Source organism: Chiloscyllium punctatum, chromosome 7 (assembly GCF_047496795.1).
Source record: "Chiloscyllium punctatum isolate Juve2018m chromosome 7, sChiPun1.3, whole genome shotgun sequence".
Classification (NCBI taxonomy): Eukaryota; Metazoa; Chordata; class Chondrichthyes; order Orectolobiformes; family Hemiscylliidae; genus Chiloscyllium; species Chiloscyllium punctatum.
Window position 1 is genome coordinate 56,344,200 of NC_092745.1, and position 14,978 is coordinate 56,359,177.

Genomic DNA, 14,978 nt, shown 5'->3' on the forward strand with positions numbered 1-14,978 from the left:
CCCTGAAGGTGCTGACTCTCCCCTGGGATACCTATCCTTCCCTCAGTGACCTTGGCCCGTCATCCCAGTCCAGCAGTGAAACGGGTTTGAACAGGAACGCCACGTCTAGCTTTTGGGAAACCCCAGTGTGTGTCCGTTCTCCATGAGATTGAGGTGCTGACAGTAAGACAGTGGGGTGTCAGTCTCGTGGGTGAAACACAGATGAACCACAGCTGTCCCCAGCCCCCCCAGTGAACACCTACTAACGCTGCCCCGCTCTGACTCAGGAACAACACCAGCACTCACACAGATCTGTCACTCAGGGGCTTCAGGGGTACAGCCTGGGAGGGGTGGGGGGGTGGGGGGGGGGGGGGGGGTAGGGAAACAGTTCGACAACTCCCACCCCACCTTTAGTATTCTGTACGTTTTAGTCAGATACCCTCCCCCTCATCCTCCTAGCGGGTACAGACTCAGAGTCTTCAACTACTCCTCACACGATAAGATCTTCATCTCTGTTGCAAACCTCCTCTGGACCCCCCCGCCCCCCCTCCCCCCATTCCAACAGCCAGCACATCCTTCCTTAGATACGGGGCCCAAAACTGCACACAATATTCCGAATGCGGCCTCATACAGCCCTGGCAATACATCCCTGCTCTTGTATTCCAGCCCTCTCGAAATGAATTGAATCAAATTTATTGTCATGTGTACCGAGGCACAGTGAAAAGCTTTGTCTTGTGAGCAACACAGGCAGATCACCGAGTTAAATAGCATAGGTCAGTAAATAATAGGTTAAAAACCAGAACAAATGAATGCTAACATTGCGTTTGCCGTCCTAACTGCCAGCTGAACCCGCACGTTAACCTGAAGAGAGCCTTGAACGAGTTAGTCCCACTGCGTTTTAGATTTCCAAAGCCTTTCCCCATTTAGGAAAGAGTCTAACGCCTCGAATCTTCCTTCCCAGGCGCATAACCTCACACTCTCCCGTGTTGTGTTCGACCGTTGCCCATTCCCCGAGCACGGTGGCTCAGTGGTTAGCACTGCTGCCTCACAGCACCAGGGTCGCAGGTTCGATTCCAGCCTCTGGTGACTGTGGGAGTGGAGTTTGCACATCCTCCCCGTGTCTGCGTGGGTTTCCTCCGGGTGCTCCAGTTTCCTCGCACAATCCAAAAGGTTAGGGTGAATTGGCCATGTTAAGTTACCCGTAGTGTTTAGGGATGTGTAGGTTAGGATGGATTGGCCATGCTAAATTGTCCCATAGTGCCCAGGGATGTACAGGTTAGGGTGGATTGGCTGTGCTAAATTGTTCCATAGTGCCCAGGGGTGTACAAGTTAGGGTGGATTGGCCGTGCTAAATTGTCCCATAGTGCCCAGGGATGTGCAGGTTAGGGTGGATTGGCCGTGCTAAATTGTCCCATAGTGTCCAGGGATGTGCAGGGTGGGGTGGTTTGGCCATGCTAAATTGTTCCATAGTGCCCAGGGATGTGTAGTGAGGTGCATTAGTCGGGGGGAAATGTAGAGCAATAGGGGAATGGGTCTGGGTGGGATACTCCTCAGAGGGTTGGTGTGGACTTGTTGGGCCGAATGGCCTGTTTCCACACTGTAGGGATTCTATCCTATTCTATCCTACCTTGTCAAAGGCCTTCTGGAAATCCACATAGGTCATATCCACAGGTTCTCCTCTGTCTAACTTGCTCATTACCTCCTGAAAGTATTCCAACAGATTTGTCGGGCCTGACCTCCCAATGACGTGCTGCCTCTGCCCTACATTCCCACACCTTTCCCAATACACTGCAAACTCATCCTTAATAACAGTCTCTAAAACCTCACCAACGACTGAGGCCAGGCTCACTGGCCTATAGTTTCCCATCTTCTGCCCCTGTCCTTCTTAATTTGGAGGGGGGGGGGGCATTACACTGGCCGTGTTTTGAGACCCTCCCAGTGATTCCTGAAAGACCACCACCAACATCTCCACAATCTCCTCAGCTACCCCCTCCAGAACCCAAGGGTATAGTCCACAGTGATTTATCCACCTTCAGACCTTTCAGCTTCCCCAGCACCTTCTCCTTACACTCTGGGATCCTGACTCTTGTGAACTTATGGTTTGCTACTGGAGTCTTTCACCATGAAGACTGAAGCCAAGTACCTATTCAGCTCGTCCGCCATTTTGTTGCGTCCCCTTACTACTCCTCCAGCCTCATTTTCTGCCTGCCCCATGCCCATCTTGGCTTCTTACCCTTCAGAAATCTTTTAAAAAAAGCCTTGCAATCATCTGTTATATTACTAGCTAGGAATAGGCAGACCGACCCGAGGAATTGGCAGATTAATTTCATGACAGGACGCGTTTATCAGACTGATCTCTTTCCCATCCACTCAGATTTTACAGAGTCCCAATGGATCACGTTTCCTGTTCATTACCGTCCGATGTGTCCTGACCTACTGGAGAAATCACTCCGACTCCCAGCTTCCAGGTCAGTCAAAGAACAAAGAACCTTCCAGCACAGGAACAGACCCTTCAGCCCTCCAAGTCTGCGCCGATCCAGCTCCTTGATCTAAACCTGCTGCCTATTTTCTAAGGATCTGTATCCCTCTGCTCCCTTCCCATTCATGTATCTGTCTCGATATATCTTACACGACTATATCGTTCCCACACCTCCCACCTCCACTGACAATGCATTCCAGGCCCCCACCACCCTCTGCGTGAAGAACTTTCAACGTATATCTCCCCTAAACCTTTCCCCTCTCACCTTGAACTCGCGACCCCAGTAATTGAATTGAGTCTCTGCTCATTATCTATTGATTACCTCCCGGTGTGCCCTGACCTATTGGAGAAATCACTCCCACCCCCAGCTTCCAGGTCGGTCTCCCTTCATTAGCTCACTCACCTCCTTGGCCTGTCGACGTGCCTCATAGTAAGGCCGCGCCTTCTCGATGCAGTTGCCGAGTTGGGAACCCTGAGTGTTCAACTTCCTTGCAGACTCCGACAATATTTTCCGGTAGGTGTTCCTTGCCTCCTGTGGAAGAAGCAGGTCTATACTCAAAAATATAACAAAGCTCCACGTCCAGAAACTTATTATCTGGAATGCTGCTCATATTAACCAGCCAACCACGCGAAAGGTCCTCTACGCCATCCCCATTCAGCGCTCCCAGGCCAGGTACAGCACAAGGGGTTAGCTACAGAGTAAAGCTCCCTCTACACCGTCCCCATTCAGTGCTCCCAGGCCAGGTACAATACAATGGGTTAGCTACAGAGTAAAGCTTCCTCTACACCGTCCCCATTCAGCGCTCCCAGGTCAGGTACAGCACAAGGGGTTAGCTACAGAGTAAAGCTTCCTCTACACCATCCCCATTCAGCGCTCCCAGGTCAGGTACAGCACAAGGGGTTAGCTACAGAGTAAAGCTTCCTCTACACCGTCCCCATTCAGTGCTCCCAGATCAAGTACAGCACAAGGGGTTAGCTACAGAGTAAAGCTCCCTCTACACCGTCCCCATTCAGTGCTCCCAGGCCAGGTACAATACAATGGGTTAGCTACAGAGTAAAGCTCCCTCTACACCGTCCCCATTCAGCGCTCCCAGGTCAGGTACAGCACAAGGGGTTAGCTACAGAGTAAAGCTTCCTCTACACCATCCCCATTCAGCGCTCCCAGGTCAGGTACAGCACAAGGGGTTAGCTACAGAGTAAAGCTTCCTCTACACCATCCCCATTCAGCGCTCCCAGGTCAGGTACAGCACAAGGGGTTAGCTACAGAGTAAAGCTTCCTCTACACCGTCCCCATTCAGCGCTCCCAGATCAAGTACAGCACAAGGGGTTAGCTACAGAGTAAAGCTGACTCTACACTTTCAAACCAAAAGGAAAGTTCTCTCTACGTTGCCCCCCATCAAACCTTGCTTACACAGGTTCAGGAAATGTTTCATTATAGAGTAAAGATCCCTCTACACTGTCCCCCATCAAACACTCCCAGGACAGGGACAGCACAGGGTTAGATACAGGGTAAAGCTCCTTCTACACTGTTCCCATCAAACACTCCCAGGACAGGGACAGCACGGGGTTAGATACAGAGTAAAGCTTCCACTACACTACCCCATCAAACACTCCCAGGACAGTGACAGCACAGGGTTAGATACAGAGTAAAGCTCCCTCTACACTGTCCCCCCATCAAACACTCCCAGGACAGGGATAGCACAGGGTTAGATACAGAGTAAAACTTCCTCTACACTGTCCCCATCAAACACTCCCCAGGACAGGGACAGCACGGGGTTAGATACAGAGTAAAGCTCCCTGAATATTGATGAATTGACGAAAGTATGAGAATCACATAATCCCTACAGTGTGGAGATACAGGCCATTTGGCCCATTGAGTCCACACTAACCCTCCGAAGAGCATGCCACCCACCCTATCCCTGTAACCCTGCGTTTCTCATGGCCTATCTGCCCAGACCTGCACATCTTTTAGATTGTGGGAGGAAACTGGAGCACCCGGAGGAAACCCACGCAGACACGGGGAGAACGCGCAAACTCCACACAGACAGTCACCTGAGGTGGGAATTGAACCCAGGTCCATGGCGCCGTGAGGCAGCAGTGCTAACCCATGGAGCTGCCCCGTGCAGTAGGTAGTCTGATTGACGAGGTGGGAGGCTGGGTGGGTGCCTGCCGAGGTTGAGGGAGAGTGGGAGGCTCGAGGCTGCGTTGGGTGGGTGGGTGAATGAACGTAATGGAGCCGTTGACAGATTCAAAAGTCTCTCCTACATCCTCCCCAAAAACCTATCCACAAGGCAGGCCGGGAGAGGGTGTAGGGAGGGAGAGAATGGGGGGGGGGGGGGGGGGGGGGTGGGACAGGCCGGGAAAGGTGGGGGGGTGGGGGGAGGATCCACCGGCTGGGGGGTGTGGGAGGAGAGAATGGTGGGGGGGGGGGGGGAACAGGCCAGGACGGGGGTGGGGGGGAAACCACAGGTTGGGGGGATGTGGGGACAAAGAGAATGGGGGGTGGGAGGGACAGGCCGGGAGAGGGAGGGAGACGGGGCAGGCCAGGGGAAAGAGACTGCAGGGTAATCCGTTTCCGACCACCCCACCCCCTCACTCCCCCCCCCGCACCCCCCCATCCCCCGACAACGTCCCTCTGCGTTCCGCCAGTGCCATCCCAGAACGTGCCGCACCAGAAGTCGAGCCAAGTTAGCGTTTGTTAAACCCAACGTCCTCGCTGTGCCCTGATCTCCACTGCTCCGGTATTTGGAACCTGGGGCCTCGGCAGTTTTGTCCCACTCATTTTAGATTAGATTCCTTACAGTGTGGAAACAGGCCCTTTGGCCCAAGAAGTCCACACCCACCCTCCGAAGAGCAACCCACCCAGACCCATTCCCCTACATCTACCCCTTACCTAACACTACGGGCAATTTAGCATGGCTAATCCACCCTGACCTGCACATCTTTGTGACTGTGGGAGGAAACCGGAGCACCTGGAGGAAACCCACGCAGACACGGGGAGAACGTGCAAACTCCACACAGTCAGTTGCCCGAGGCTGGAATTGAACCCAGGACCCTGGTGCTGTGAGGCAGCAGTGCTAACCACTGTGCCATCGTCTCTTCTTTAGCTTTGCTGATTTGCAAATTTGTTTAAAAAAAAAGCTATGCTTTTTCATTCACTACCCACTTAAATCATCAGTTTATTGTTCCGCTTTTTAAAAAAAAAACAATTCGTGGTCACTGTCCCCGTCAACCTCACCTTTCGGATATCACACTGTACGGGACATCAGCCTAACCCTAGGATCAGACAGGCTTGTTCCAGCCCCCTTCTTTCACCCCAAACTCCAATCCCCTTCACCTGCCCTTCCGCCACTCCACACTGGTCTCCCTCCTCGCCAAATGAGAGTAAATTTGACATGTGTACCCCTCCCTGCACAAAGGCTGTACAAACCCGAGCTAGCAGAATGGCAGACGCAACTTATATTAGCCAAGTCGCAAGGGATGGATTGTGGCTGAAGGGATAGGGAGTGGACGTGCTGTACCAAACTGCGTGCAGGGAGAGAGGGTCCTGCTGGTTCAGCTGCACTTAATCTGTGTCAGAGCGGCTAGCAAAGGACCGCAGGGTTTAGCAGGTCAAAAACACAGACACGGAATACACAAGCAGGAGAGTGATGCTGAACATTTGCAAAACTCTGATCGGACCACGGCCCTTAAGGATTTCGAGTCCTGCACAGGATATCGAATAGGTTTGACAGAATGGCTGTAAGGATAAGGGGATTTGAGTTGGAAGATGGGGGTTGGAAGAGGTTGGCGGCTGTCCTTGGAACAAAGAAGTCCAGGAGAAGCTTTGTTCAAGGTCGTTTCACACTTGCATAAGATGGAGGAAGTCAGGGCTTTGTGTTTGAGGCTTAGGAGCACGCAGATTTAAGGTTTTTGACAGGGCATGCAGCGGGAACACAAGTAGGGACTTCAGGCAATGACTTGGTTGCCCATGACGGTGTTGTAAGTGGAAACAATCAGGCTTTCAATAACTACACTCACTGGGGACCAGGGATTTGGCAGGTGCATGGGGGTAACTTATACAGATTCACACACACTACGGGACCCAACGTAGATAACTTTCGGAGACATCGTGACAGACCTCTGCAGGAGATGCGACTTGAACCTGGGTCACCTGGCCTGCAGGTAGGGACACTACTACCTTTAACGCAGCAGCCTCTCGGTTCCCACAGTCACCTTGTGTGTGTTAATCTATCGTGATTAATTCTAAGCCAGTCGAATTGGGTTTTCACTTGGGGGAACGTACGAAGAGACATTAACTGACACAGTTGAGTTAGGGGGCTCATAATGTTTAACTCTGTCCAATAAAATATATGGAAGAAGAGGGGTTACGCTTTATAGTCACTCATTCTGGCACTCCCCTCTTCCTCTTGTGTCTCCAGAGCCCAGTTCCATCGGTCTGAGGTGATGGGTGAATACTCACCTCCTTCTGGCTGCCTGGCCTGGAAAGGGTCCTACAAGCAAGACTTGAGAAAATATTTATTCACCGGCTGTGGGCATTCTTGGCGAGGCCACCAGTTATTAGTTATCCCCAGCTGCCTTTGAGGAGGAGATGGTGAGGTGCCAGGGATGGACAATAAACACTTGGACCAGCCAGTGATGTCCACATCCTGTGCACGAATACACATATAAATATGTATTTACGGGACATCACCCTAACCCTAGAATCAGAGAGACAGACCCATCTTCTCCTTTCACCCCAAACTCCATTCCCCTTTCCCAACAAATCCAAGGTGAAGGAATACTGCTCAGACCTCCAGCTAACATAGCCGTTCAGAGAGTTGTTGCTGTTTGTCAGTCTAAATGGCTCACTCCGCAGTTGGACCGTTTGCCATTATCGGCCAGTGCACTGAGTATGGGAGCTGGGAGGACATGTTGCTGCTGTACAGGCCATTGGTTAGGTCCCTTTTGGAATACTGTGTTGAGTTCTGGCCTCCCTGCTATAGGAAGGATGTTGTCAAAGTTGAAAAGGTGCAGAAAAAGATTTACAAGGATGTGGCCAGGGTTGGAGGGCTTGAGCTACAGGGAGGGGCTGTTTTCCCAGGAGCGTCGGAGGCTGAGGGGTGACCATGTAGAGATGGATAAAATCCTGAGGGGTATGGAGAGGGTAAATAGTCAAGGTGTTATCCGTGGGGTGGGGGAGTCCAGAACTAGGTGCGTGTAAGGAATGAGCTGCCAGAGGAAGTGGTGGAGTCTGGTGCAATTATAACATTTAAAAGGCATCTGGCTGGGTACATGAATAGGAAGGATTTAGGAGAATATGTGCCAACTGCTGGCAAACGCGACTAGATTGGGTTGGGATATCTGGTTGGCATGGACAGGTTGGACGGAAGAGTGTGTTTCGGTGCTGTATGACTCTATAACTCTACATAGGGCAATGGGAAAGAGGATGAAACACTCACATTCAGCTGCAGTTCCAGTTTGTTGATCTCCTCACTGGCCTGGTTAAGGTGTTCAAGTTCCTCCTGGGGAAAAGAACGGGCAGTTTTGGTTAGCTGAGAGGAGCTGTGTATGAACATGAGAAATACGAGGTAGTTCATGCCTTCGAACCCACTCCACCATTCAAAAGACCAGGGATGATCATCGTCTTCAGCACCATCCCCCTTCAATATCCACGTAACCTTCGGTGTTTTTAATATGTACAAATTATTAATTAGAGCCTTCAGCACACACAATATGAAAACCGCATAGCCACCTGGGTGGCAGCCTGGGTAGGCTCGTCCATGTGAACAAATCATTCCTCACTCAATCCGATATGGCCCATCCATGAATCCGAATGTGTTCTCGCCGCTCCATTGTAGACAACTTTCTTGTCCGCAAACAGTGTATATCCTCCACAGACTCAAACAGCACTGACATCAACCCAACGGTAACCCACACACACCCAGACTGCACCCATACAGGGACACCCCGATACTGTAACCCACACACACCCAGACAGCACCCATACAGGGACACCCCGATACTGTAACCCACACACACCCAGACTGCACACGTACAGGGACACCCCGATACTGTAACCCACACACACCCAGACTGCACACGTACAGGGACACCCCGATACTGTAACCCACACACACCCAGACTGCACCCATACAGGGACACCCCGATACTGTAACCCACACACACCCAGACTGCACCAATACAGGGACACCCCGATACTGTAACCCACACACACCCAGACTGCACCCATACAGGGACACTCCGATACTGTAACCCACACACACCCAGACTGCACCCGTACAGGGACACCCCGATACTATAACCCACACACACCCAGACTGCACCCATACAGGGACACCCCGATACTGTAACCCACACACACCCAGACTGCACCCATACAGGGACACCCCGATACTGTAACCCACACACACCCAGACTGCACCCGTACAGGGACACCCCGATACTGTAACCCACACACACCCAGAATGCACCCATACAGGGACACCCTGACACTGTAACTCACACACACCCAGACTGCACCCGTACAGGGACACCCCGATACCGTAACTCACACACACCCAGACTGCACCCATACAGGGACACCCTGATACCGTAACCCACACACACCCAGACTGCACCCGCACAGGGACACCCCGATACTGTAACTCACACACACCCAGACTGCACCCATACAGGGACACCCCGATACTGTAACCCACACACACCCAGACTGCACCCATACAGGGACACCCCGATACTGTAACCCACACACACCCAGACTGCACCCGTACAGGGACACCCCGATACTGTAACCCACACACACCCAGACAGCACCCATACAGGGACACCCCGATACTGTAACTCACACACACCCAGACTGCACCCATACAGGGACACCCCGATACTATAACTCACACACACCCAGACTGCACCCATACAGGGACACCCCGATACTGTAACCCACACACACCCAGACAGCACCCATACAGGGACACCCCGATACTGTAACTCACACACACCCAGACTGCACCCATACAGGGACACCCCGATACTGTAACCCACACACACCCAGACTGCACCCGTACAGGGACACCCCGATACTGTAACCCACACACACCCAGACAGCACCCATACAGGGACACCCCGATACTGTAACTCACACACACCCAGACTGCACCCATACAGGGACACCCCGATACTGTAACTCACACACACCCAGACTGCACCCATACAGGGACACCCCGATACTGTAACTCACACACACCCAGACTGCACCCATACAGGGACACTCCGATACTGTAACTCACACACACCCAGACTGCACCCATACAGGGACACCCCGATACTGTAACCCACACACACCCAGACTGCACCCATACAGGGACACCCCGATACTGTAACCCACACACACCCAGACTGCACCCATACAGGGACACCCCGATACTGTAACCCACACACACCCAGACTGCACCCATACAGGGACACCCCGATACTGTAACCCACACACACCCAGAATGCACCCATACAGGGACACCCCGATACTATAACTCACACACACCCAGACTGCACCCATACAGGGACACCCCGATACTGTAACCCACACACACCCAGAATGCACCCATACAGGGACACCCCGATACTATAACTCACACACACCCAGACTGCACCCATACAGGGACACCCCGATACTGTAACCCACACACACCCAGAATGCACCCATACAGGGACACCCCGATACTATAACTCACACACACCCAGACTGCACCCATACAGGGACACCCCGATACTGTAACCCACACACACCCAGACTGCACACGTACAGGGACACCCCGATACTGTAACTCACACACACCCAGACTGCACCCATACAGGGACACTCCGATACTGTAACCCACACACACCCAGACTGCACCCATACAGGGACACTCCGATACTCTAACTCACACACACCCAGACTGCACCCATACAGGGACACCCTGATACTGTAGCCCACACACATTGTTCCTCTGGGCACTCGCAACAGGTGGGCTGCAGCCTGTACGTAGTCCTGCACTGGTAAGACCCAAAATCTTCTCCCCCCCCACCTCACAGTCAGACACTGGGGCAGACTGTTCCCAGTTGGGGGGAGATTAACCACCTTCCTCTCCCCCTTCACAGTCAGACAGGGGGACAGCCTGTTCCCAGTCAGGGGTAGATTAACCATCTCCCTCTCCCCCTTCACAGTCAGACAAAGGGACAGCCTGTTCCCAGTCAGGGGGAGATTAACCATCTCCCTCTCCCCCCTCACAGTCAGACAGGGGGGCAACTCTGTTACCAGTCAGGGGGAGATTAACCATCTCCCTCTCCCCCTTCACAGTCAGACAGGGGGGCAACTCTGTTACCAGTCAGGGGGAGATTAACCATCTCCCTCTCCCCCTTCACAGTCAGACAGGGGGGCAGCCTGTTCCCAGTCAGGGTGGAATTAACCATCTCCCTCTCCCCCTTCACAGTCAGACAGGGGGGGCAGCCTGTTCCCAGTCGGGGGGGAGATTAACCATCTCCCTCTCCCCCCTCACAGTCAGACAGGGGGGCAACTCTGTTACCAGTCAGGGGGAGATTAACCATCTCCCTCTCCCCCTTCACAGTCAGACAGGGGGGCAACTCTGTTACCAGTCAGGGGGAGATTAACCATCTCCCTCTCCCCCTTCACAGTCAGACAGGGGGGGCAGCCTGTTCCCAGTCAGGGTGGAATTAACCATCTCCCTCTCCCCCTTCACAGTCAGACAGGGGGGCAGCCTGTTCCCAGTCAGGGTGGAATTAACCATCTCCCTCTCCCCCTTCACAGTCAGACAGGGGGGCAGCCTGTTCCCAGTCAGGGTGGAATTAACCATCTCCCTCTCCCCCTTCACAGTCAGACAGGGGGGGCAGCCTGTTCCCAGTCGGGGGGGTGGAATTAACCATCTCCCTCTCCCCCGTTCACAGTCAGACAGAGGGGCAGCCTGTTCCCAGTCGGGGGGTGGAATTAACCCTCTCCCCCTTTACCCTCACAGTCTGACATGGGGAGATGGGGGAGGGAGGTGGATTAACCCTGATTTGCAGTACTTGTGCACTGTACTCTCACACCCCGCAGGCCTGTGTTGCCGTCTGTGTCAATGCTGACGTTAATGTCCTTCTGTCGCTGACTCAGCCCTCCTCCGGCCAGCACACGGAGCTGCGGAACTCCGTTTACCCAGCCAGGGAGCCTCCTGCGTGGTAAGGTCTTTACCGCCTCCCTTAATCCTGCGACCCGTCCCAAGGGCTGACCGCTAATTCGGTGCGACAACCCAGCTCACTGAGCCTCTCTGTCAACGACACATCGAGAGTGGGCCATCCAGTCTGTACTGAGCACCTTACAGCTGACAAAGGCCCAGCAGCTCACCCATTCCTGTGCTGGGGATACCCAATGGGTCTAGCCATTCCAAACCAGAGTCAAACTGCCCCATACACAGGACACTCTGGACCAGATTGATAGTATTCCGCATGCTATCCTGTACTATTACCCAATACACCCCCAGTACGGTCAGGCTTTGGATTATGTTGTTACGTACGAGACCAAAATTGCGACAGTCTGTGTGGAATTTGCAAGATTCCAGTGTCTGCGTGGGTTTACACCGGGTCCTCCGGTTTCCTCCTGCAAGTTAGGGTGGATTGGCCGTGCTAAATTGCCCCATAGTGCCCAGGGATGTGCAGGTTAGGGTGGATTGGCCATGCTAAATTGTCCCATAGTGCCTAGGGATGTGTAGGTTAGCATGGATTGGCCATGCTAAATTGACCCATAGTGCCCCAGGGATGTGCAGGTTAGGGTGGATTGGCCATGCTAAATTGACCCATAGTGACCAGGGATGTGCAGGTTAGGGTGGATTGGCCGTGCTAAATTGTCCCATAGTGACCAGGGATGTGCAGGTTAGGGTATTTGGCCGTGCTAAATTGCTCCATAGTGTCCAGGGATGTGCAGGTTAGGGTGGATTGGCCATGCTAAATTGTCCCATAGTGTCCAGGGATGTGCAGGTTAGGGTGGATTGGCCGTGCTAAATTGTCCCATAGTGACCAGGGATGTGCAGGTTAGGGTGGATTGGCCGTGCTAAATTGTCCCATAGTGCCTAGGGATGTGTAGGTTAGCATGGATTGGCCATGCTAAATTGACCCATAGTGCCCCAGGGATGTGCAGGTTAGGGTGGATTGGCCATGCTAAATTGTCCCATAGTGCCTAGGGATGTGTAGGTTAGCATGGATTGGCCATGCTAAATTGACCCATAGTGCCCCAGGGATGTGCAGGTTAGGGTGGATTGGCCATGCTAAATTGACCCATAGTGACCAGGGATGTGCAGGTTAGGGTGGATTGGCCGTGCTAAATTGTCCCATAGTGACCAGGGATGTGCAGGTTAGGGTATTTGGCCGTGCTAAATTGCTCCATAGTGTCCAGGGATGTGCAGGTTAGGGTGGATTGGCCATGCTAAATTGTCCCATAGTGTCCAGGGATGTGCAGGTTAGGGTGGATTGGCCGTGCTAAATTGTCCCATAGTGACCAGGGATGTGCAGGTTAGGGTGGATTGGCCGTGCTAAATTGCCCCATAGTGCCCAGGGATGTGCAGGTTAGGGTGGATTGACCGTGCTAAATTGCTCCATAGTGTCCAGGGATGTGCAGGTTAGGGTGGATTGGCCGTGCTAAATTGTCCCATAGTGACCAGGGATGTGCAGATTAGGGTGGATTGGCCGTGCTAAATTGCCCCATAGTGCCCAGGAATGTGTAGGTTAGGGTGGATTGGCTATGCTAAATTGTCCCATAGTGACCAGGGATGTGCAGTTTAGGGTGGATTGGCCGTGCTAAATTGTCCTGTAGTGACCAGGGATGTACAGGTTAGGATGGATTGGCCATGCTAAATTGTCCCATAGTGACCAGGGATGTGCAGGTTAGGGTGGATTGGCTGTGCTAAATTGTCTCATAGTGCCCAGGGATGTGCAGGTTAGGGTGGATTGGCCATGCTAAATTGTCCCATAGTGCCCAGGAATGTGTAGGTTAGGGTGGATTGGCCATGCTAAATTGTCCCGTAGTGACCAGGGATGTACAGGTTAGGATGGATTGGCCATGCTAAATTGTCCCATAGTGACCAGGGATGTGCAGGTTAGGGTGGATTGGCCATGCTAAATTGTCCCCATAGTGCCCAGGGATGTGCAGGTTAGGGTGGATTGGCCGTGCTAAATTGTCCCATAGTGATCAAGGATGTGCAGGTTAGGGTGGATTGGCCATGCTAAATTGTCCCATAGTGCCCAGGGATGTGCAGGTTAGGGTGGATTGACCGTGCTAAATTGTCCCATAGTGACCAGGGATGTGCAGGTTAGGGTGGATTGGCCGTGCTAAATTGTCCCATAGTGCCCCGGGGTGTGCAGGTTAGGGTGGATTGGCCGTGCTAAATTGTCCCATAGTGACCAGGGATGTGTAGGTTAGGGTGGATTGGCCATGCTAAATTGTCCCATAGTGACCAGGGATGTACAGGTTAGGGTGGATTGGCCGTGCTAAATTGTCCCATAGTGACCAGGGATGTACAGGTTAGGGTGGATTGGCCATGCTAAATTGTCCCATAGTGCCCCGGGGTGTGCAGGTTAGGGTGGATTGGCCGTGCTAAATTGTCCCATAGTGCCCCGGGATGTGCATGTTAGGGTGGATTGGCCGTGCTAAATTGTCCCATAGTGGCCCGGGGTGTGCAGGTTATGGTGGATTGGCCGTGCTAAATTGTCCCATAGTGCCCAGGGATGTGCAGGTTATGGTGGATTGGCAGTGCTAAATTGTCCCATAGTGACCAAGGATGTGCAGGTTAGGGTGGATTGGCCGTGCTAAATTGTCCCATAGTGCCCCGGGGTGTGCAGGTTATGGTGGATTGGCCATGCTAAATTGTCCCATAGTGCCCAGGGATGTACAGGTTAGGGTGGATTGGCCATGCTAAATTGTCCCATAGTGACCAGGGATGTGCAGGTTAGGGTGGATTGGCCGTGCTAAATTGTCCCATAGTGACCAGGGATGTACAGGTTAGGGTGGATTGGCCGTGCTAAATTGTCCCATAGTGCCCCGGGGTGTGCAGGTTAGGGTGGATTGGCCGTGCTAAATTGTCCCATAGTGCCCCGGGGTGTGCAGGTTAGGGTGGATTGGCCGTGCTAAATTGTCCCATAGTGCCCAGGGATGTGCAGGTTAGGGTGTATTGGCCATGCTAAATTGTCCCCTAGTGTCCAGGGATGTGCAGGTTAGGGTGGATTGGCCGTGCTAAATTGTCCCATAGTGCCCAGGGATGTGCAGGTTAGGGTGGATTGGCCGTGCTAAATTGTCCCATAGTGCCCAGGGATGTGCAGGTTAGGGTGGATTGGCCGTGCTAAATTGTCCCATAGTGCCCAGGGATTTGCAGGTTAGGGTGGATTGGCCGTGCTAAATTGTCCCATAGTGCCCAGGGATGTGCAGGTTAGGGTGGATTGGCCATGGGAAATGATGGGATGGGATGGGGCGGGTTTCGGTGGGATGCTGTTCAGAGGG

At 53.0% G+C, this 14,978-nt stretch overlaps 2 protein-coding genes across 2 annotated transcripts in view; both read right to left on the reverse strand.

Moving 5' to 3' along the window:
- The window catches only part of lamc1 (laminin, gamma 1), a 481,608-nt gene that overhangs the window by 65,837 nt on the left and 400,793 nt on the right, over nucleotides 1–14,978 (reverse strand). The window lies entirely within an intron of this gene.
- The window catches only part of LOC140479667 (SH3 domain-binding protein 5-like), a 46,681-nt gene that overhangs the window by 10,543 nt on the left and 21,160 nt on the right, over nucleotides 1–14,978 (reverse strand). Inside the window, 2 exon segments of the mRNA XM_072573617.1 lie at nucleotides 2,862–2,990; nucleotides 7,900–7,962. Coding sequence (XP_072429718.1) covers nucleotides 2,862–2,990; nucleotides 7,900–7,962 — 192 coding nt within the window.